The following is a 23,143-nucleotide window of genomic DNA, read 5'->3' on the forward strand; positions in this document are numbered from 1 at the left end:
ATGTTTTTGGCTACCAAAGGGCAGTGCAACAAGCTGAAAACACAACGCTGACATTTTGTCACATTAGAAAATGAATGTTTTAGCAAACATTTGCCTGTCCACACATCAGCAAGACAGAACATTAACGTTTACTAAAGATTGTCCCATATTCTCTCACTGTTTTGGTCCCCACCAACTGCTGAGACCAGTATCTGGCCGGGTTAGTCACTAACTGGTGCTGGGCATCCATGTTTTCTGTAGTGGGTTGATGGAGGTTCACGTAGATAAGATAGTTTAAATAAGATAGTAAAAATTATATTATCCAAAAATAAGATACTATCACTTTCTTGAATAGACCTTTGTGCAGTGAATGTGACAGGAAGCCTGACTGGTCCAGGGACACTGTATTTTACTGTTTAGCCTCTGCACATTCTCAGCAGTATCCACTGAACCCTTTAATCTGGGTTTAGTGAGACAGCAGCCCTCTGGAACAACAGCCACTTTGACTTTGACACCTGCTGTGTAACAACAACACAACACATAAATGACATTCCCTCCTCGTTTGACTGTGCTGGATTTTGAAATGGTTTCTGATGTTTTGTAGTTTCATGCATTCTCTCGCTTTCCACATTACGCTCATATCCAGTGTGGGTATAAATAACTGCAGAGAAATCCTTGATGTGTCCAGCTGACGTCCTGTGTTGACGGACGCTCTGGAGGCTCTGCGACGTATAGGAGGCGCAGTTGGCTAACACCGCCCTCAGAGGAGAGTGGGCACGGAGCTCAGTTCAACTCTGACAAATGTCCGGCTGGTATGTGGGAGCTGGAGGAAGGGATGCCTTGTTGAATACAGGCTGGAGAATCTGCTATCGTGCTACTGATAAGATAAACCTCCTGCTTCTCAGCTGCTGGATGACTGACCGGGCTCGACCCATCATTTATCGCACTGTGCAATGAAAGTGTAAAATCCGCACAGACACATGCAGTTTTCTTACAATCCCAGCCTTAATGTGTGAGAGGCACACAGCATTTATAGAAGCTCAGTTTGTCAGTGGTAGTGTTCACAAGAGCCCTTTAATATTTTACTAACTAACTTTCTTATCTAGTTTAAAGGCCATTTGCATTTGATGAATGATTGCAGTTCTAATCAGTTTGATTAAGTTTTACTTTCATAGTTATGAATAATGCTCCTCAGTATCTGTGATATCTTGCTTAGACAGATCTTTTTTTCACATTAAAAATTAGCATCTTTGCCATGACAGAAAAGAGCAAAGAATAAGAACAACAGTATAAAAGAAAATCACATTATTGTACCCTCATACCGTACTTCATAAGACTGAGCATCATTTGAAACCATTTTTAACCATTTTTTCTTTGTTAAAAAAAAGAATAAATTATGCTGGTTTAAACTGCATTAATTTAATTTTAATGCAAGCTCAAAATCACAGCAGTGACAAATTATATTTGTATTAAGTAGTTATGGCTAACACAGAGCAACATCAGCACAGGGCTAGCTCTTAGCTGTTATCTGGATTCGTGTTTCTGCCCTTCAGATGAACCTAAGTCCAGTATTCTGTCTTCTCTGGGCTCTGGTTTGCTCCACTGTGTTCACCAGCGAGTGATCTAACTGCTAACTTTCTTTAACTGTTAAATGTCTTTTTGCTGTTTGGTGCTGGGAAGGTAGGACACAGAGGGTTATCACAGCTTTGTCCTCAGTGCAGCTGGAAACAGGGTCGATGAAAGGCTGAGAATGAGCCTAAACATTAAAGTAATGTTGAAAGTGCAGCTTTAAATTAAAGAAAAGATACTTCCTGATCTAGATCTTCTTGTCAGAAGCTCAGTATAAGTTAATTGTACATATTTTACATATTGTATATGGAATTCAGATCAGTTAGATGAGGGCTGACAGTTGTTTTTCATCTGTTTCCACAAGGAAAGAAGTGAAACTTAAAGCCATCCTCGCCTTTCACTTTCCCACTTTCTCCCTCCTGGCGGTACTGCTGCTCCACTATCAGTCTCTGTGTCTTTATCTTGATCTTTCTCTCTCTATCTGACTCCCCCTCTACCCTCACTAATGACAGTCAGCAGGGCTAATAGGCAGATATATTTATACTGGTGGCAGGGGAGGAAGAAGTCATCAGCCAAGCCCTGTCCAGCCTCCAGGCCCAGGCAGGCGTGGCTTAGAGGAAACCCTGGCCAATTAGCCCCTCCCAGATCAGGGCATATCCCTCTGTGCTGTCCCTGGCCCTGCTCAGAGCTCTCAGCTAGATGGGACCAAAGCTTCACCGGCCCGCAGACTCACACACTCCCCACATCAGCCCCTAGGAGAGGGAGAGCAGAGGAGAGGAGGCAGGAAGAGAAGGCAGGACCCAAAGAGCCGAAGGCTGCAGCTAGTGTGCACACTGGCTGAGAGACATACAACAAGAAAGCCAGTGTGTGTGTTGTGGTTTTTTTTTTTGTTTGTTTTTTTTAGTTTTCTTCTAGAGCTGTTGATGAGGCAGGCTGGGTCAGCTCCATCTCATCTAAGCCTGGGGTCCAGAGGTGGGCGGGGGGGTCGAAGTGTGTACCACTTCTCGAGCCCGTGTGACTTTATTTTGCAACTGTTGAACACTGGAACTGTACTGTAAGCATTATGACTCTTCTGGGCTCTGAGCACTCCATACTGATACGAAGCAAGTTTAGATCAGGTAAGTCAAATAATTGATTGACGTGCAGTTTCTGTTCAGTCCTCTGTGTCAAGTTTATGAGTGAACAGCTTCTGTCTACAGCTGTGTTTATTCCCACTGCCATGCAAACACTTTGTCTGCCAACACTTGGCATTTATAGGCAATCCTGTGTACGTTATGTCATTTATCTGTCTTCACGGATGAGTTGCGCGAACACTCGCGTTGTGGTAGTCAGTGACACCAGCAGAGTGACAGGTGTGTGTAATATAACGTGAGGGTAGGAGGAATACCAAAGGGAGCCCCGCGTGAGTCAGGAATCCTCCCGAGCACCGAGCCTAACAACGTGCCCCGTCACAGTGTGATGGATTTACAGCTGGGCGTGTTCTTTGATGTTCATCTGCCTCATCGTAAAAACCCGGCACGTGAGGATGATGTCTGAGACAGGTTAGTGCACTGCACTTGTTCCGTGCCAGCCGCTAACCTGCTGCCGCTGAGGGAAGCCAGCGAGACGTTCTCACTCTGTGGCTCTGTGCTCGCTGATAAAGGAAGATTAGAAACTGGAGAGGGGTCAGAGGTTATCTTAATATGACTCAAGTGGAGGCTTATGGTGCCTGTGTGTGTGTGTGACTATATATATATATATATGGCTTTAATGTTGTAACTGATATTGGTGTAAACTCCCCTTTGTATCCCTGTATATCGTTCACATATACACACTTTTTTCTTATTCACACACTCACTTTCTTTGGAGCTGTCTTTATTCTGAAGATACTTTCTGTGAGCCTGAGTGTGTGTGTCTGTGTGTGTTTGCACTGTACTACCACAGTGTGTGTAGTCTGACCAACACTGCCACCTCCCTGAGGAAAATGTAACTGATGGTGGCAGCAGAGCTCAAATCCTGCTTCCTTCCACTGTAAAAGCCGATATACACGGTCGCCTTGGAAAGCACCAGATCACACTGCTGTGAATGTACGGCCTCGTTGCCAGAGTGGCTTCACTTCTTACTTGCAGTTTGTCTGTGAGCTGTAATTGCGTTCCAGAAATGGCAGAGTAAATGATGCTTTTCCTTTGAGTTGTTTAGAGCAGATTGGCAGAGTGGGAAATGACCCCCAGTGCTCCAGGGAGCACTCTTGGCTGGATATCTCTGTTCACAAGCAGCAGAAAGCTTTTTGCCGAGGTGGCTCAGGTTCTGCGTCGCCCTAACTGCTCCAGCAGGTTAATATGGCGTAGATGTGGAGACACTGTCTTTATTGCCGCAAAGTTAATCTTGTTCTAAACCTGCTTTATGTTACAGCTGGAATGATTAATATTGGGTGATGCAGGTTACAACCGACATGACCGCTTGAGTGGATTTATAAGTACATGAGTGAAATATTGTGCGTAAGTGAAGTAAAACTGCCCATAAATCTCTCTGTGATAACCTCTGATGACAGGGGGAGTCTTAGACGATCTGGTTGTCCAGGATTTACAGGTTTCTTTAAGCTGCAGGACCTCGACTTACATTCAGTGCCCTGTGAAAAACGGCGATTGTTGCTCCTTTTGCACCACGCTTGAACTGCATTATCAAAGCCATGGGAACTGCTGCTGCATGGTTGAAGCTAAAAGGAAAGATAAAGATCTCACTTAAGTGCTCCCTACGGACCACCGAATGTTTTGTGAGTGTGTGTGTGTCTGTGTGTGTGTGTTACTGACTAGTTCTCATGCCAATTTGATTAACAGCTCAAAGGGCTGTGGTCCGTGCTCTGAAGCTCACTGCCATTACATAACAGTATGACATGAGCCGCAAATATAAGTAAAATCGGTGCTACAAGGTGTCGAACACGTTAAATAGTAAATCAGCACCACACACAGCTAGATTCAACTTTACCATGAAGTGACAGTGACGCCCTCCATTGATAATTCAGAGTCCTGTATTTTCCTGCCTCAGTCTGTTGTCTCAGACTTCTCTAACTCACTTACACGGAGAACAGTTTAGCTTTAAATATGTAAATGGAATAAATATGTCTGTGAAAACTTTCTCAGCAAAAGAAGTTATTCAAAGCTCATCGTCCTCATCGTCACACATGTTGACCAAGGTGATTACTAAGACAACTTAGACTGATCTGAGATGATAAATCACAGTGTAATTAGCTTGTTTAGTTCTTATTGTTTCCACACACATCTGTGTACGTGTATAATAAGGCGTCCAATTTCATAACTGAGCGGTGGAACCTGAGTCGAGGGCCGCTTGACCATCGCACGTGTCTGTAGCTAGCTAGAGCTTATCACACTTCCCAAGATCCCAGGATTATCCACAACGCGCAAAAACATCCAAAAAGAATGGTGGTCAGCCTAGCTTCAAGAGTCAGTAGCTTACTGTGGCCACAAGAGGGCAGTAAATTACAAGATGAATGTAAACAGCTAACATCAGATCCTTTATGGAGCAGATCGCTGTTCTGAGATGGAGCGATATTGCTTCCACTTTAATTGATGTCGATAATAAGCTTTAACTGCTCAAGCACTTTCTGTCTTGCTTGTCCTGACAGCACATCACAGGTCTGCGTGCCCTAATTGGTTGGGGGGGGGGGTGACTTGAGTAATCATGACACCAAATCACCTCAGTAGTAATGTGAGGAAGCAACCTGGATTGGACCCTGTGGAGGGAAAAATATTGGGATTCAATGAAGGCTTTTATCTCAGTCTGAAATTCAGCTGCCTGACTGCAGCATTAGCTTGTCTCATTATCTTATTACAGTGAGGCAACAGAGGCACCACAGGTGAACAGAGCAGCGTCGACTCTCAGTGTAGTTTAGGACTAGGTTAGCAGATTGTGTTAGAATTAATGAGAAAGAGTTATGTTCGTTCAAAGTTGTTCAAACTCTAATTTCTAACAAAACGACAGCCGTTACTGGCCTGCTTTTGTGTTAATTGAATCTTTAATGAAGGCAGGTCTGGTATCTCTGATAATATATATATGACAGAGCTGATAATATGTAATAATCTGAGAGGCTAAACCCAGACACCTTCTACTGAAGGTGAATTCACTTTGGCAACAGATAAAAAAAAAAGCTCTTACCTGTGTTTTTTTTTTCTTGTCTTCTTGAACATGAATCTGCATCACCTTACTGTTTCACTGTCCACCGCAAGTCACTGTCAGTGGAGCAGCTCCAGAAACTGAATCTTTATGGTGCAGTGTTGGCTCTGCCGGAGACCGGCTCTGGCTCGTGTTCACAAATCTGCCTTTAACTGTCCAAGACCATAGGAATAAAATATGGGAGTTCTGTTTTAAGGTGGATTTTCACTTTATGGAGAGGTATTAGACTAAAATAAACCTAATACTTCATTGAGGAATACCTGTTTATTAGAAGTTATACAGTGGTGCTCATACATCTGTCGCAAACACATTCCTGCTCGTGCTGCGGGAAAGTTCAGGAGAAATTCATGGAACAAACGCGACCAGTCGCTGCAGGGAAGTTGTTGGGAGTTTAAGTGTGAAAGCGTGGTGTTATTGTTAGCCTGTTCCTTCTCTCGTGTGGTGGCTGTGAATGTGTGAGGCACAAGGGGACAATAAATCAGAATATCACTACGCTGGCTTGTGTAATTATCACCACTTCACCAGTGCAAGCCAGGCTGAATGATAATTTATTTACACTATAAATCTGAAAACGTGTAAATGCGGCGGTGGATTTGTGTGTCCTTTGTTGTCAAGAAAGCCCGAGTTAAAACAAATGTCTTCAGTTTCAAAAACAGTGAGAGAGGCAGAGTATCGTATGGTCCGTGATCTGTGATTACACGGCCCTTGCTCCTCGGGTCCTCTACCTATAACATGTGCAGTCTGTGATCAGGACAGGCAGCCCTCCTCTGGTCTCACTGAAACTCTGTAGGAGAAAGAACAGATCATATGGCAGCTGCTCAGCTTTTTCAGCCAGAATCATTGAGAGCTAACACTAACAGTTACCTTGCTGTCTTCATAGCAGAAGAGACTGAACCCACATGTACTACGAATTAAGCTAAGGCTTTAAACTGCAGCTCGTCACTCTGATGCAGCACAGTCACCACAAATGAACAAAACAGTGCCAGTCCTACAACATCATTTAGGATGGGGCCACTTGGGGTTGAGCTAGAATCAGTTCAAACAACTTGCCTTAGCTCTGATTCACTCAGCCTTGAATTTTTTTTTTTTTTTTTTAGAAAGAGTGTGTGTCCTAACCGTTGGTCCTTCCAAGCAAAGTGATCACAGTCACGTGGCAGCTGCTGTGCTTTTCCAGGCAGCATTCATGATAACCCTTTCTGTAAACATACCGTAATACTGAGCTTTCAGGAGCCGTTGCATTCCTTTGTCACCTTTCTTTTTCCACGACAGAAGAAACTCGCACGCGTTTTGTTCCAGTGTTACATGGACGGGTGTTTGAGGTTGTATCCGTTACAAGTTTCGATCATCTTTCAGTCAGCGGCTAATGCCTGTGTTTTCCCCCTGTAATGTTGCGGCCAGCGGGTCACGACCTCCCTCACTGTAAACTAAAGCAGATGTCAGATGAAGGGAAGGGACTGGTGTTACATAATGGAGGTGCTCTCCCGTGAGCGTGCTACGATGTGGCACCCCGAGCTCAACCGACAGTCCAGCTGTTAAAAAAACTATTACATCAAACCTGGACGGTTTTAGGAAGTTCATCAAACGCTCGTGTAGCGAGCAAACATAAACCATCTGAGCAAGGTAATGAGCAATTGTGAGGACAAACAGAAGGCAATTGGGGGCCTTGCAGAAAAGGAGGGACGTTTCATACTTGTGTGTCAGACCTGGGATCTCACAGGGAGACCTTCAGATAACAGCGGGGAGGAAAAACACACACAGACACACAGACAAAGAAAGAAAAGGAAAGCAAAAAGAGCCACAGACACAAACAGACCAACAGACACGGGGGAGGCTCTGTGTTTATGACCCCACACTCCCAACCTAGGCCACTCGTACGCACACACATCCAGAGCACGCAGAAACACGCACACATGCTGCGGACCACACACTGCTGAGCAGATCTGTTTAAAAGCCAGGAGCTGTGTTTATCATTCCCTACATCCTGCTCACAGAAATATTTGTGAGCAAGCTGTGTTGTGTTTTTTTCCCTGTGTTTTCTGTATGCATACATATATATAGATACCTACATAGAGGACATGTGCATCTGTTGAATCACAACATGGGCAGCTTCTTCATTTCAGCCTGCAGGTGAAGTAAAATGGTGCTAACTCAAACTATGAGTTTGAATTGTGAAACAGCATTTAAAGTGGGTTAAATTCTCAGACTCTCTTCCTGCTTTTTCTCTGTCCCTTACCTGTCCTTCCACATCTCCCTCTCATCTTTCCCTTTCTTTATACTCCTCTCCTCCGTCTCTCTTACCCTCCTCCCCCCTCCACCCTCAGTCCTACAGTTAAGACTTCAGCAGAGGAGGACACGAGAGCAGCTGGCAGACCAAGGCATCATGCCTCGTGAGTAACGCCTTCCAACACTGAGCTGCCGCACATGCAGGCGCACGCATGCACGCACACACACACACACACACACACTCAGAGTTCCACTTACATGCTTTTAGACTGTAGAGTGACTCAAGCAGACAAATGGAAAGAATGAGAAACAGAACAAGCGAGAAGAACATGTCAGACTCTGGTCCAGTTAGTAATAATATATACAGGTGGAGGCTCAGTTCCACGAAAGAACCAAAAGGGGAGGGGTATCTAGCCACGGTTTAATCTTTGGTTTATTCTGTCCAGGTTTGGAGATATCTGAGTTTTGTGTTTCCACCCAGAGACAATGGAAATGATACTCTGGATAATTCACAGATGTGAGCAGTTTTACTAGCACTACTTTTACTGAAGAAAAAGCCCCTGCAGAAACTGTCAACAGTTTTGTGGATTATCCAGATTAACAAAAACGCATAGTTTCTGTAATGAAATGTTCTGCTTTTACATTTTTTAATGTCATTTTTCTGTGCACAACCTGAATTCAACCCATCTTCTTTTATCATTCTCTACATCCTTTTTGGCCATGTGAGGCCATGTGGGGGCAGGCAATGTCACCTTATAAAATAATGGCAAACGTGTTCAGAAAAAGTAGCTCATCCACACATCAAGCAACATAAACATTTGGAGTCTTGTCGTCTTGTCTGCTTTCAGTCTCTATCAATTCCTCAGGAAAATATCTGACTCTTTAGCTGCCAGATTCTGTTATGTTCACCTGCAGGTCACTACGTTTGTCTGCTTAATGTTTGCTGCTGGGCAGGTAGTGGTACCTGCTAACCCTGCTGCAGCTGGGAACGATGATGATGAGAGCAGAGAGAGTGAAGCAGAACCTTAAAGTTGAGGGCCAGAAAACCAAAACAACGAGCTGAAAGAGGCTAAAATGCTCTGTAGAGCTGTGGGGAGCTGCTGCTCTCTGGGTTTATCACTACGAATCATTCATTTAACATTGTTTATATAAAAAATATTGATCAGTGCAGTTTTAAATATTGTAAATACCTCAGCCAATAATTTAACACAATAAACAATCGAATATCGTGTGTGTTGAAGATCCTGTAGGGTCAAACATTCAGTCCAGTGTGGGAAGTTTTTGTCTTTTCAGATGTGCCCTTTAATTGCAGCAGGTCCCCCCAGCTCAATCAGAATCACTCTGAAAATCTTGGGCTGCAGTGGCCTGATTTCCACAAGTTTCACATGAATAGATCATTGAATCTGACACTTTGCATTACATGTAAAAACAAAAAAGAAAAAAAATATCACCTGATCTGTGATTGTCTGTTGCAGTTCTGAAATGAAACAACAAAAATCAGACGCCAGCTGCTTGTAAAAGAACAAAAGAGGAAGACAGAGAAAGAAGTATGGAGATAAAGGGGAAAGAATCAGCAGATAATTTCACTGAACTTCAACCAGAAAGAAGGAACCAATCAGTGAAATCAGCTGCTGTAGTGTTTTCTTGGAATCAAACCTGTGTATTCTTGCTAGTTTGCACAGTGTGTAACCGATGCGCTTCCCTCTTCGTGAAATGGTGTAACCTAAGTCAAACTGCGTTAGAGCTGAGGTCGGCTTTGAAACTCTGTCCGTGAGCAAAAGACTTACACCGCAGATTAAGGCATGAAAAGGCAGGCAGAGAAACGGGCAGGAAGAAAAGAAAACAGTTAAGATGACAGATGCTCTAAAGAGAAGCAGATCCAGACAGCAGAGACGGATAAATCCACAGGTAGTGACAGATACGAAGGTGGACGTAGAGGAAGCAGGTGGATATATGCACCCGGCAGGCAGGGAGACAGGCAGATAGTGCCTGCAGCCAGCAAGTAGGCAGACAGGTCGGTGAGTGACCGCCGAGGAATGCTCTCGTGCTGGAAGAGCCTCTCAGTTCTAAGAGGAAACAGAGTCTGCTTTGCCAGATTTACATAGACTGTACCTGTTTACAGCACAGCGCCTGCACGGTGCCGCATCAAAGCGAAAGGCACACCCAAACACAACAGCACGGAGCGTGAGCTGGCCTTTATAAGACTGTGGCTTTGTGCTTTTAATGTCATATAGGACACAGTGATGAGAACATGGAGACCTGACTGTACTGTGCGAACTCTTAAATCCTCACTGCTGCTGCGATTAATGGCCCGGCATGTTCTTTAGGTCAGGGTAGCACTGGCTACGGCCGCCAACGCTTGGGTACGTGCCACAAATTTCAAATATTCATGAGAAAGCAAAGCGCTCAGTTTGTTTAGCATGAGACATTACACAGCAGACAGCCACTTGTAAACTATGATCTTATCGATTCCTGACGCATTAAAGCAGCGCTGTGTCGTCTTGGCAATGATGAGAGCAGTGAGTGATGCCAGTGTATAGTTTTTTTTTTGTTTTTTTTTTGGTCACTTGTCTGTAAGAACAAACAAGGGGACTGGGGACTTGGACCGCAGGCCAGGGATTTGTTGAATGATATCTCTGGCACCGTTTGCCATTTCACAGAGGCTCCAGCCTCCAGATAAACTGCTGGTAAGTGTGCGGGGGAACGGAATCCAGAGGCCCGGCGAGGCCCTATCAGTTTCTGGGAGTCTGTCACAGATAAGGCAGCAAGGAGAAATGCAATTGGCCAGCGCTTTTTTAAAAAAGAACTTTCAATTGGCTGTTTATCTCTTGATTGCAGGCGGTGGCGCAGATGGAGCAGGGTTGCAATGACGAGTATTTGTTAGTACACACTTTCTTACGCCCACACACTAGATGTCTTATCACTCTCCTAAACATCATCCGTCCTCCCAGCTCTTTACGTCCGACCCCAAAAATAAGCCATATTTCAGGGCGTCACAGCATCCTCCTCCTCCTCCTCTTTCTCCTCCTCTGTGCTGCTGTGGCTGTGATCCTTCAGATGCTGGCTGACTCTGCCTGGCTGTGTTATTCCTGCTGGGGAGATGGACACGGCACAGGGTCTGTGTATATATTACCCAGGGAACATCTGGTGTTTATTAGGCTATTCAAGAATCCACCCCGGCCTCTCAGGCCTGATTGGCGTGTGGCCTGCATAGGAGCACACTGTCTGCCTGCTGGCCACAGGTCTGCCTCTGCACACACACACACACACATACAATCTAATATTTCCTCATAAAGATAATAGGGCTGTAGCTGCAGGTTTACTGTGCTTTTTCCTGTGCTATGCTTTCGTGCATAAAAACACCCCTTTTTCATCTCCATGGCAAGACTGCTTTAATCCTCAGTGGATGGAAACACAAAGGGAATTATTCCTGCCTAATGCACCGTACGTCTTACCTCTTAGTGTCGTGTTTACGTTTGACAGATACAGTCAGCAGGTATATGTATTGCAATAGGTTTAAAGTGCATGTATGTGTTTAATACTGCTGCAGACTGTTTAAAAGTCTGTAAGCCGGCCTCAGACTCACCGGCTCATGTTACATTATGCCAACGCGGGTCAGTGCAGCCACGGTGGAACGCGTTTTCAGGCAGTTTGGTTGCACAGTTTAAACACACTTAAAGCTCAGAGTGTCCCCGTAATGTCAATGACAGGTGAGGCAGGACAGGGTTAGACAGAATCTGTTATAAACACAAGGTGACGTCATCCTGTTGGTGGACGGTAACGGCTGGACAGTGTGACCACGGGCTGGCAGCTGATGCTTCCCCACTTTCCCCTCTGAGGAAGGACACTGGATCCATGCTGGCAAACTGGATCATCTGCTTTACCCACTGCCTCCTTACATCCCCCTTGTCCCTCCTTTATTTCTTTTTGTTTTCTTCCCTTCCTTCCATCCTCCATTCTTATTTCAATTTCTGCTTCAAAATTCTCCTCTTTTAAATGTCTTTCTTTCTTTTCCATCCTTTTGTTTTTACATTAACTGTAATTTCTGCTTTAAATCTTTGCTTTCCTTTCCTTATTTGTTCCTTTCTTTCCTCCCTTTCTGCCTTTTCACATTACTTTTATCGCTCATTCATTTATTCCTGCTCTTTCTTTCTTATCTGATCTTTCCTTGCTTAATTTGTTCTTTCATTCACACCTTAATGTTCTTCAGTGAGCTACTCTCAGTGACATACAGTGCATCTGTCCTCTCTTCGTCTTAGTTTCACAGACAGACAGACAGACTGATGTCTGATTTGAATGAGACATTAAGCTAAATATTTGCTGTATGTGGAAATGAAGAAAGCTTTGAAGCATCACATTTCATTTTTTCATCAGACAGTAATACTCCACCTGAGTCGTCCAACACAAAGCTCAGTATCATTCATTCCATTCTGGCATCGTATCCTGTTCCATCCCTCAGAAATATCCCACTAAAATTATATTTGACCAAATAAGTGCTGTTGCTCTTTCTCTCACTCAGTATAATCAAACTGATTTGGTGAGCTCTGCTCACTGCTGGGCAGTCAGTCCTGTGAGCGCTGCAGATGGATCGTGGGCCAGGTTAGCCCCGGCCCTGATTATTTATACTGGATTTAACAGAGCTTGTGGAAGGCTGGAAATCTCACCTTGCTGCAGCCACTTAATTACAGCCACTCCATTTATTTTTCTAGTACTCAAAGTGTCTGCAGTGGTAGTGGAGCATCTGGACACATATCACAACTGATCCGAAACTGAAATATTGATTATATCGATTGCCTCGACCTGCTCTAGATGAAAAGTTTCACCGGGTGACTGGTGAATCCAGTGATGGAGGACGCATTTATATTCTGTACTGTGAAACTACTACAAATAAATGTTCTCCATTCAAAGTTTTACTTAAGTGAAAAAAAATATGCATTATCAACCAAATGTACTGAAGCATGGAGGGCTGTAACTCTGACCTGAATGTGAGTCCTGTACTCTCAGTGATAACTCTCAGCCTGTACAGTAGGGATCATTCACTGTCTGCCTTTTTGGCTGACTTTGGCTGACTGCAGCCAAGCAGTGCCCCCTTCAACACTGAACTCGAATGAGAGGTCAGCATCGCCCACAGAAATCCAGTCTGTCTACAGCCACAACATATTTCAGGATTAGGACACTACATGATTTGTTTTTGGATTCATTTGAATGAATTACATGTTACATCTTACATGTGTTTTATTGAATTTTACTAAACTTTATTGTTCAACTGACAGATCTAATGCTAATGTGTTAGCAGCATTGTCCTTAGTTAGTTTCCAGCACTGCAGTATGTTTAGCCAGTGTTTCCCTGGTGTGTCCCATGTTGTTGATGGTGTGGTCCTGCTGTGTGTTGTGCAGACCCGGCCTCAGACGGCTCCTCTCTGGAGGCCCAGCTGAGGCTAAAGCGAGCCCGGCTCGCCGAGGATCTGAATGAGAAGCTGGCTCTCAGGCCGGGGCCTCTGGAGCTGGTCCAAAAGAAAATCATTCCCCTAGACTCTGCCGACACAATGACAGGTATCAGCAGAGAGACGCCTGCTTTGTAGTGTAACACACCTTTAACACCTGCTGCATCTCAACCTGCGAGACTCCGGCTTTGTTTGTGTGGGTGGTGGTGAAGTTTAGCTTTAGAGTTTGTGTTAAGGAAAAAGGAGAGCACGCTTCCCTCCTGTGTGTGTGTGTGTATTAACAAACCATTGTTCAAGTCATTTACTTAGCAGTACAAAGCACTCTGTTGGAGATTGTAATCTACTCAAACAAGCATGTACTTTAATGACCGCACTGCACAGTGTTTATTTTAGGTCCTTTATGAACATTATATTCCTCCACCACGAAAAGCTTTGTGACTGTTGCATGATATGGACACTCTGTGGATTAGTTAAAAAAGTGTAAAAAAGGCCAATAAATGAATGACAGTACATCTGATTGTCCCACCAGTGGCCCCCAAATTTCCTGACTTGCTCATTACAAGTCACAAGATGGAAAGACAATACCGGGCACACGAGTAAAACCAGGAAGTGCATCTCTGGTTTTTTTCCCCACGCCTTTATCTTTACCTTTGTAAACCCTTTGTAAAGGGTTTAATGCAATTTAAAACTACAGGTCACAGAACTCTCAGGGCAGCAAAACAAACTATTGTCATTTTAATAATATCTGAATTTATGCTGTGCACTGCATGAATCTGTGAACAGCAGGTCAGAGGGCAGTCAGCAGGCCAATAATGCTATCATTCAAACTGATCCACTGTCTGAAAATGCCCAAAATGACCACTGTCTTGTTTTGTAGATGCATTTTTGATGAACGATAACAGTTAGAGCTGAGCTCACCCACAAACACATGGCATTTTCTGACTACTTCATAATAAAAGTCAGCTCAGTTTGCATTAGCAATACATACAGCATTTTCTTCTGGGAATGTCACCACACACATGCAGTTTGTAGTAGTGCAGATACATAAATACTGCAGTATTTTCATCAATGGGCCGTAGAGAATAAATGTCTGTTGAGTTACTATCTGTCTCCATTGTGTTACCTCATTCGGTGACAGATAGTAATTTAACAGACATTTATTTAAATGAAGATCTTCGAGATTTCCACTTTAACGTGATTCGAATTTGTTGGCAGGGGAAAATATTTATTTGTGTTACTTACACGAGGAATGTTATTTACATTATTTTTTTTAGAACAACAGGTCTATTCCACGTTTCTTGTCATCAGTCTGGATCTCCAAAAATGCTGTTAGTGTGGCTCTGAATAGAATTCTTCTTCATCTTCTTCTGCTTCAAAAAAGCTGCTTTGACATGAGTATTTACAAATGTATATTATAGACTCAAGTGTTTGGGGAGCTCCTCTGAGATCTCCATCTCCTCTCGTGTTTGATTGTACAGCATGCATGCTTAGACACTCCATTGATTTAATGTTGCATGAAGCGTCGGGCCTTGGTCGTCCCACTGCGCCGCTCTGACCTCGCACTGTTTGTCTTCCAGTCCCCGACATGTTACTCGCTCTCTCTCTCTCTCTATAGCATTCTTGGCAGCGCGGCTTGTGTTTTAGCGGTTTTATGTTTGCCCCCTTGAGCTCCCAGTAAACATGTTGCGTAAAGGAGCCGACGGCCTGCAGTCAGCTGGTTTACACTACCTCTTCAGGAGGAGGGGAGCGCCATTTATTGAGATGAACAGCAGCTGTATTTGGATCCACCCTTTTTCTTCAGAAGTGGAGATGTGTGTTTCAGTTTGAGTGCATCTTTTGTGTGCATGTGTGCGCATACCTGTGTGTATGTTTGTACCCACCTCCTCCCAGTGTTTGGTCTCTGCTTTAAGTCGGCGAGCCACCCGCAAAGCTTCATGATAGGACCAGGCTGTTGCGTTCCCCTCGCCTGCAGCATTAACCCTTCACCTTAAAGCTCAATATATCCCCTTACACAACACTCCCAACGATTGGTTCAACCTCTGTCCGGTAATTTTGGAAACTATGTGACCCTCTGTAACTTCTGAACCAGCCACTTGAAAAGCGGAAGTGTACACAGCTCGCAGATTTCCTGTAATTCTGCCATCTCAATCTCCTGGTGACATCAAATTGACTTAAAAGACTCATGGAGACAGCGTGTACTGGACTGTGTGTAGCAGAGCGAGACCAGCAAGTTCACCCGTGAACCTGTCAGAGTGTGTGTGTGTGTGTGTGTGACTGCAGAGAGGGAAGGAGTTAAACATGAACAGGTGGGAGGAAATGGCATTTAGGACAATGCTATGCACTAAGCTGTGTGTTAAGCTCCATCAGTGTGTGTGTGTGTGTGTGTGTGTGTGTGTGTGTGTGTCGTGAGGTCACTGAGTTGCACAGAAAGGGCCTGGTGCTGTGATTGAAACCAGGGTCTGTTCCCCGCTGTCACATGTTTGGATACAAAAAGAGAATCTTATACCTCTGCACACACACAACACACACAGACACACAACACACACCAACCTTTACCACCTCCCTCCCCTCAGCTCTGTTAGATAGCTGCTCTTAGCTCCTCCAATCAAAGCTGCGTTCGATATCAGCCCGGCCAATCAGGAGGGTGGTGGAGGTAAAGTGGCGGTGTCAGTCTCTCACTCACACAGCGTAACACCTCCGGGCTGAGTGTGGTACTAGGTGTCAGTGACAGACAGGCAGTGTGTGAAAACCAATGTCCAGCAGTTTGCAATGATCACGTTTCTACAAACACTGTTCTATGGCTGTTATACTTCCTATAATAGGTCATATAACCTTAAAAATACATACATACATATTAGAAATGCATTATTTATTCACTAACCTTATACTTCCTTTAGCTTAATCAAGACCTCATACTTCATGATTAATAATATTGTATTTCACTACGAAGAGGACAGGGATTATGGCCTTATCAAAAAGACATGCAGAGTAGGTGGAAGTATGTATCATGTATCAGATGTTCCTCTCAGGCTGTATACAACCACAACCAGCACGTACACGAAGCTAAACCCAGGGTGAAAATGTTTGCAGATCTCTCGCTGCTCATTCACTGCTGGGAGCGTACGTTAGAAATAAAGACGGCTCGGTTGAGTGTACCAACACCTTTATCAGCTCATCTGAATCGTGGCAGCTGCAGCTGGACAGTGAAAGGACACAGTTCAGAAATATTTTGGCGGGTGCGTCAAACTGAAACTGTACTAATGTAGGAGACTAAAAAACTGTGTTTTGAACACAAGAAACAGAAGTATGTCATCAGGCTGAAAACAAACCTCCACGTTAGCCAGATCATTTTTAAGAGAAAACAAAGGTGAATGATAAAATTGTGGCCCAAACTTCCATCAGGTTACAGACCGGCATCCTTGTTCAGCTTTGACCTGTTGTATTTACTGTAGCTGTGCAGGTACAGATCTCCGAAATGACTTACAACACTTATCTTTACTGATTGAAAAGATGGCCACATCCTAATAACCAAACACACACACACACACACACACACACACACAAAAAACAACTTGAATTATCCTTTAAAAGCATGCTTTGAGTCATTCCATTAAATACTACATTCCAGCTCACTGACCCCCCCTCCCCGCCTGTCTCTCTGTCTGCTCTCCTTACAGTAAACCATGGTAAGTTCCCTAAGCAGGATGACTCCTATGCATTTGAGGAGGACAGCAGCAGTGAGAGTCTGTCTCCAGAGCAGCACCACAGTGATGAGTCTCAGGGCTCAGCCTGCCCTTCCTCTGAGGCTGTGGGCAGCACGCCCTCCTCCTCGTCCTCACCCGCCCTCACCAGCCCGCGTCAGGTACAAAAAAAAAAAAAAAAAAAACACACAGTCATAAATGCCTGGCTTTGCTTCCCTCCATCTGTCTTGTACTCCTGTTTTGCTGCACCTCCAGCAGCTGTTGCCACAGCTTTGGTTGTTCTGCCCTCCTGTGGCGGCAGAGGGAACCGTATCGTCGTCCTCTGTTTTCCCACTGACCGTTGGACTGAGTTGAACTAGGCAGGTGTCACATTCCTGCGTGCCGAGCCATCCCCCCAGGCACAGCTGCCTTTATTTCCTGACTGCTTACCTCTGGCTCACGATGACCTCATTCCAACGGTCACCATCAGCAACGGTCACTTGACTGAAGCTCGTGCCAGAACAGGGTTGTTTATATCTGTTAGACTTGTGCCTCTGAAATGTTCCAACTGAATCCTCAGCTCTCAGCGTGTCAGGTCGGTTTGAAATGTCTGTGTAGAGCTTTCTGGAAACATCAGTACATGGGGATAATTATTCTAACTTCAAACTGAGTGTCAGCCTCCACGCCTCCTCAGTTCAGCTTCATGATCCTGAAGGAGAGATTGGTGTTGTCAGACCGTAAAACACAAAATCCCCAGAATCAGTAACATTCAAACGAATGAAATCAACTGGTAGATTTTTCCTCAGTTATTATACTGTATACTATGATCTAATTGTTAAGTATCGTTTGGCACAAGGCCTTTGTCAGTGGGAGGGGATATTATAAAATAACCTGGTGGATAAACCTGTTGGAGTGAAACTCAGCCTCTAAACAGACCAGTTTACCAAATGAAGCACAAAGGGAAGAGAGCTGTAGTCTCACTGTGTAAAACTGCTGTATCGTCCACATTAATACGCAGTTGAAGCTGAAGCAGACAGAACATATTATAGAGTATATTTCCAAACAATTAGTAATTTTAAAAAATTCCTGGTTTTGACCCATAAAAGATTTTGGTCATATATCTGATTAGCTAGTGGAGTACTTTCTGTGGATGGAAACGTTGGTCAGTCCACCACTTGTTTCAGTCCAGACTGAAACAGCTGTCAGATATTGGATGGATTGCTATGAAATTTGGCTCAGACGTTCACGGCTCCTATCAATCCTACCGACCTGCTGATCCCCTGACTCTGCGTTTACAAGTTCTGATTCACACTGAAATGTCTTGTCAAACATCAGACTGTGGGACGGACTGCCATTCATCTTCCCCACAGGCAGTTCCTTTCCTCACGTAAAAGTGTCAGTACCACAGTGTTAAACTAAGTCAGTCATTCAAAATGTATGTTATTACCAGCACAATATACTTAAAGTATAAAAGTAAAGGTACTCATATCTTATTTTATTGGTGAACAGGGGGGTGCAGCCAGAGACCCGCCTGATCAGAGCCAGGATGAAGGCCTGTCTGGTGCCAACAACAGCCAGGCTACTCCCCCCATACCTGTTCCTGCTATTGTCAAGGTCAGCTGACATGTAAAACATTTGCACATGCCTGGTTAAGACCACCAAGCCTGCCCGCTCACACCGTCTCACCCTCTTCACTCTCCACAGTCCAAGACGTCAGACAAGAACCGACACAAGAAACCCAAAGATGTGAAGCCCAAAGTGAAGAAGCTCAAGTACCACCAGTACATTCCTCCGGACCAGAAGGCAGAGAAGTCCCCTCCGCCCATGGACTCAGCCTACGCCCGACTCCTGCAGCAGCAGCAGCTCTTCCTGCAGCTGCAGATCCTCAGCCAGCAGAAACACTCTCACACACATCCACAGACGCAGCAGTCGCAGCCGCACGCACACACCCCGCAGACACAGGCCCAGGCTCAGCAGAGACAGCCTGCTTTCAGCTACCAGCCTCACCCACCGGCCCAGACCCAGAAGTAAGTCACTTACTAACTGTTCCTGGAGCTTTCAGCTGCGTGCTGTCACAGTCATCATCAATTCAGGGAGTTTGCTTAGACCCGTACGTAGATCACAGGATGATGGGGTCAGGTTAATGCTGATGAACAGTGTCATTCAGTCAAAAGTAGACCCTGATACATTATCAATAAAGGTTTAATACAACAGGTCCTCATGTCTGGAGTTGTAAATGTTAAATCATCATTAGCTGTTTAGCAGTTTATGTATATTTGAACTGTGTGTTGCTGTAAGTGATTGATCCCACTTCGCTCGTCTCATTCCAGAGGATCCAGTGAGCAGATACCAGCTTGTAGCTCCAGTGGTCCGTCCAGCACAGCCAACAGTAACTCCTCCTCTCCAGTCAAAAACACATATCCCAACCCAAGTAACATCTCACCGGTCAAACCTGGGCCCCTGCCAGCCAATCTAGATGACCTGAAAGTAGGTGTTAATGGAATTCAGATAAACAGTCTTCACTGTGGAAGAAAGACTCCATCTAATCCCATCTGTGTTGTTGTTCTCTGTAAGGTATCAGAGCTCAGGCAGCACCTGCGTATTCGTGGCTTGCCTGTCTCAGGTACCAAGACCGCCCTCATCGAGCGACTCCGGCCCTTTAAGGACTCCAACGCCAGCTCCTCGCCCTCGGGCTCCTCCGACATCACCACAGTGACCTTCCCTGTCACGCCCACAGGGTCCCTGTCCTCCTACCAGTCCCCGTCCTCCTCCAGCGTCCTGTCTCAGGGAGGCTACTATCCTTACCCCAGCACCTCCTCCACCCCTCCCATCTCTCCGGCCTCCTCGGAGCTGTCCCTCAGCGGCTCGCTCCCCGACAGCTTCAGCGATGTGCCCATGTCCTCGCCGACGCAGTTTGCCCTGCAGCCGTCCCCAGCCCAGCTCAGCATGGAGGACGGCCTGGGAGGAGGCAACCAGGGAGGTGGGGGACAGAGGGCAGGGGAGGGTGGAGGTATGGATGGCCTGGAAGCTGAAAAAGATAAAATGCTGGTGGAGAAGCAGAAGGTGATTGAGGAGCTGACGTGGAAGCTGCACCAGGAGCAGAGACAGGTGGGTGACAATCAGTGTGTCAGGCTACAGTAATGAACCACGAGTACAGATCAGAGTAGGAAGAATAGATGATTTCCAAATCATCAATCAAATATATGATCATCTTTGATCATATATTTGATTGTTTGCACATAAGATATTGACATATTTACACTCATCAGGTTGAAGAGCTGAAGATGCAGCTCCACAAGAGGAAACGCTGCTATGGAGCAACACAGGACCCTCCTCCATCTCACCCCTCCATGCACCACCAGCAGACTCCAGCCATGATGGGCCAGCACTTCTTTGGGGTGACTATCAAGCAGGAGCCAATGTCCCTGTCCTCCAGCTGTCCCCTGTCCTCTCCCAAACAGCTCAAGAGCCCTCCTGGCAGCTGCATGGAGGAAATGGGACACTGCAACACCTCCGTCTCCAACCTGGGGGGCCCCAGTGGGCCACAATGTATGGACACAACCCCTTCCTCCGGCAGCCCCTCCACCATGTCTGCTTTCCTCAGTCCACAGTGCTCCCCACAAGACTCTCCCAACGGAAAGCCTTCCAGTAGTCCCCAGCCTTCGTCTCCCAATAACCCCTACCTGCTGTCACCTCCGCTGGGAAGGGACGGCTGCGGCCACCCCCACACCCCGGGCAACAACCGAGCACGCAACATGCCGGTATGAATCACCATTCTTAACTGCTCTGTGAACAGTGTCTGTCATTTTAGTTTAGAGTGTTAGCATGCTAACACCTGCTAATTAAAGTATTGCTGACACTGATGTGAATGCCTTTAGTGTTGTGGGTATTTGGTCATAAATCAAAGCGCTCCACAAATTCAAATACTGACGTGATGGCAGAGGATCATCATCAGCGTTATTATAATTCATATAATTCATCCTGTGGGAAACATGAACATCTGTCCCACATTTCATGGCCACTTACCAAACAGCTGTCACAGACTTTCACTATTGACCAAAAAAAAATGTCAACCAGGGGATCAGAACAGTCGGCTGGATTTAATCCTCTGTGGACCGCGTGTCCCAAATTTCACAGCAATCTATCCAATATTTATCAAAAAAATATTTCAGAGTGGTCCACAGTGTTTGAGCTGACCAGCTGCCATCCCCAGCCCCACTCACAGGACTAAAAACACCTTCATCCTTTGGTCAGTGTTCCAGTTTTGGAGCCAAGCTGTGGTGATTTACCCTCTGCTGCATATCCGAAAATAACAGTGTATCTCAGTGTTGCCTTCAGGCTCAGGCTCTTTTGCATGTTGATTTCTAACGCACGCGGTTACATGTTACTTTTGGCTCATGACAGATCCAGCAGAAGAGCGGTGCCCAGCCCGTGAACTGTTCCTATACCTCTGACCAAAGAGGCCTTCAGGGAGTCTTTCCCAACTCAGCCGACTGTGGCCTCAGCCACGGCGGCTCAGCCAAAGCTGACAGCCAGAATATGCAACCAAAGGTAAACGACGTCACGTCCGGGTTGAGTGCGTTTGCGGTGTTGTCACCTCGGTGTTACGTACTTCATCTGAATCACCTCACACTCACGTAACCATTTTTCTCTTTCCCATTCATTTGTGGTCTGTCTGACTCTATATAATTGTCTGTTGTTACGAGGTTCATTCTTGTCATATCTCTATTCTTTAAGAGTTTGTCTGTTTTCATTACATATTCCTTCACGTCAGTGACTCTTCCTTTACAATAACACAACGCCAACCCATTTCTCACAGATAAATGTTTAATGTGATGAGAGTATTCGAACACGAGGGCCTTATTTTTTTTTTTTTTTTTATCTGTAGTACACTCATATTTGCTAAGCTCCCCTATTCTAATTGGTCTAATGTCACTTTTCACCTATTTCTCATATAGATTTCAGTATTGCCCTCTCCTCGGCATGTTGGCCAAAAGAGCCAGGTCTCTCCCCCTGCCTTCAGTAGCTCAGATTCAGATGCATCTGACTTAAGACAGCCCCCATGCTATGAGGATGCAGTGAAGCAGGTAAACTCAAACCCGTGCTAAAATTCAGTAGATAATGGCTGGCCGTTGATTTTATTTTACCTATCGGCGTTGCTCTAATTCCACTTTTCCTCCTGTCTTCTTCTTTTTTTTTTTTTTTTTGTCCCATCACCTCTGTCGCACCTCCTTTATTCATCCATTTGCTTTGTTTACTGCACTAACTTTTCACCCTTTACCAAGTCTGAAGCACACTGGTGTTTTAGTCGTACAAACATTTTTCTGACGGCAGATGTTTCTCTAGTAAGTCGAATTAAACAAACAAATGATTCAATAAATGTGTTTCACTTTGAGAGAGAGCTGCTAGAGAGCAACTGGTACACTGGCCAGGGTGAATGGTGATGGTTTCGGTTTTTCTGTCTCTGAGACTTTTGTCTCCTCCCCGATACAGTGAATCTGAAAGGAATTTCATCACCTACCGGAAACAGTGTCCCCCGTTATGTCTCTCATGTTTTGTTTCCTTTTTTTTCTTTCCAAAATATTTAGTTGAACTAATTTGAACTAACACTCAGTTCGTGTAAGTTTGTGTAAGTGAAGAGAACAATAGCTGAAAAGGGGGGACAGAGCGCTCAGTGGGACAGAAAGACAGTGGTGGAGTACAACTCTGATCATTCCAATGAAAACCCTTTGACAGCCACATGTTAGGATAAAGCTATAAAAGTTAGTTAAAGACATTTATCTCAACCGGTAAACTGTCTGTCAGTCTGTCCCCAAGAAAAGTTTGTGTTACAGAAACTCCTGCAGGTCTGAGTAGACTGCTTGAAGGCTTGCTAATGTTTCATGTTAAATCATTTAACATAACTGCTGAGACTCTGTTCAATTCATAAAAAGAATCTTTTTATTTTTTTTGATTACCATTACAGCAACTGACCAGAAGTCAGCAGATGGATGAACTTTTGGATGTGCTCATAGAGAGTGGAGGTAAGGTGAAATCTTAATCAATCTGCAGCTGGCACTGCACATACATGTGTGAGTC

The 23,143-nt window shown here is 45.0% G+C and overlaps 1 protein-coding gene across 8 annotated transcripts in view; it reads left to right on the forward strand.

The window, feature by feature from the left end:
• Positions 1–23,143, forward strand: part of myocd (myocardin) — an 83,627-nt gene that overhangs the window by 57,130 nt on the left and 3,354 nt on the right. For 2 of the 8 annotated variants that reach the window (XM_041066642.1, XM_041066643.1), the window contains exons 3-13: positions 8,040–8,105; positions 13,339–13,494; positions 17,063–17,247; positions 18,575–18,679; positions 18,770–19,092; positions 19,396–19,552; positions 19,640–20,173; positions 20,335–20,826; positions 21,470–21,616; positions 22,024–22,152; positions 23,031–23,088. In XM_041066642.1, the coding sequence (XP_040922576.1) occupies positions 8,040–8,105; positions 13,339–13,494; positions 17,063–17,247; positions 18,575–18,679; positions 18,770–19,092; positions 19,396–19,552; positions 19,640–20,173; positions 20,335–20,826; positions 21,470–21,616; positions 22,024–22,152; positions 23,031–23,088 (2,352 nt within the window). Of the gene's footprint in view, positions 1–2,260; positions 2,667–8,039; positions 8,106–13,338; positions 13,495–17,062; positions 17,248–18,574; positions 18,680–18,769; positions 19,093–19,395; positions 19,553–19,639; positions 20,174–20,334; positions 20,827–21,469; positions 21,617–22,023; positions 22,153–23,030; positions 23,089–23,143 lie in introns of those variants that run through there. The other 6 variants (XM_041066646.1, XM_041066648.1, XM_041066644.1 and 3 more) reach the window with 5 other exon arrangements.

The sequence above is a fragment of the Toxotes jaculatrix genome, chromosome 21, assembly GCF_017976425.1.
Source record: "Toxotes jaculatrix isolate fToxJac2 chromosome 21, fToxJac2.pri, whole genome shotgun sequence".
In the NCBI taxonomy this organism is placed as follows: Eukaryota; Metazoa; Chordata; class Actinopteri; family Toxotidae; genus Toxotes; species Toxotes jaculatrix.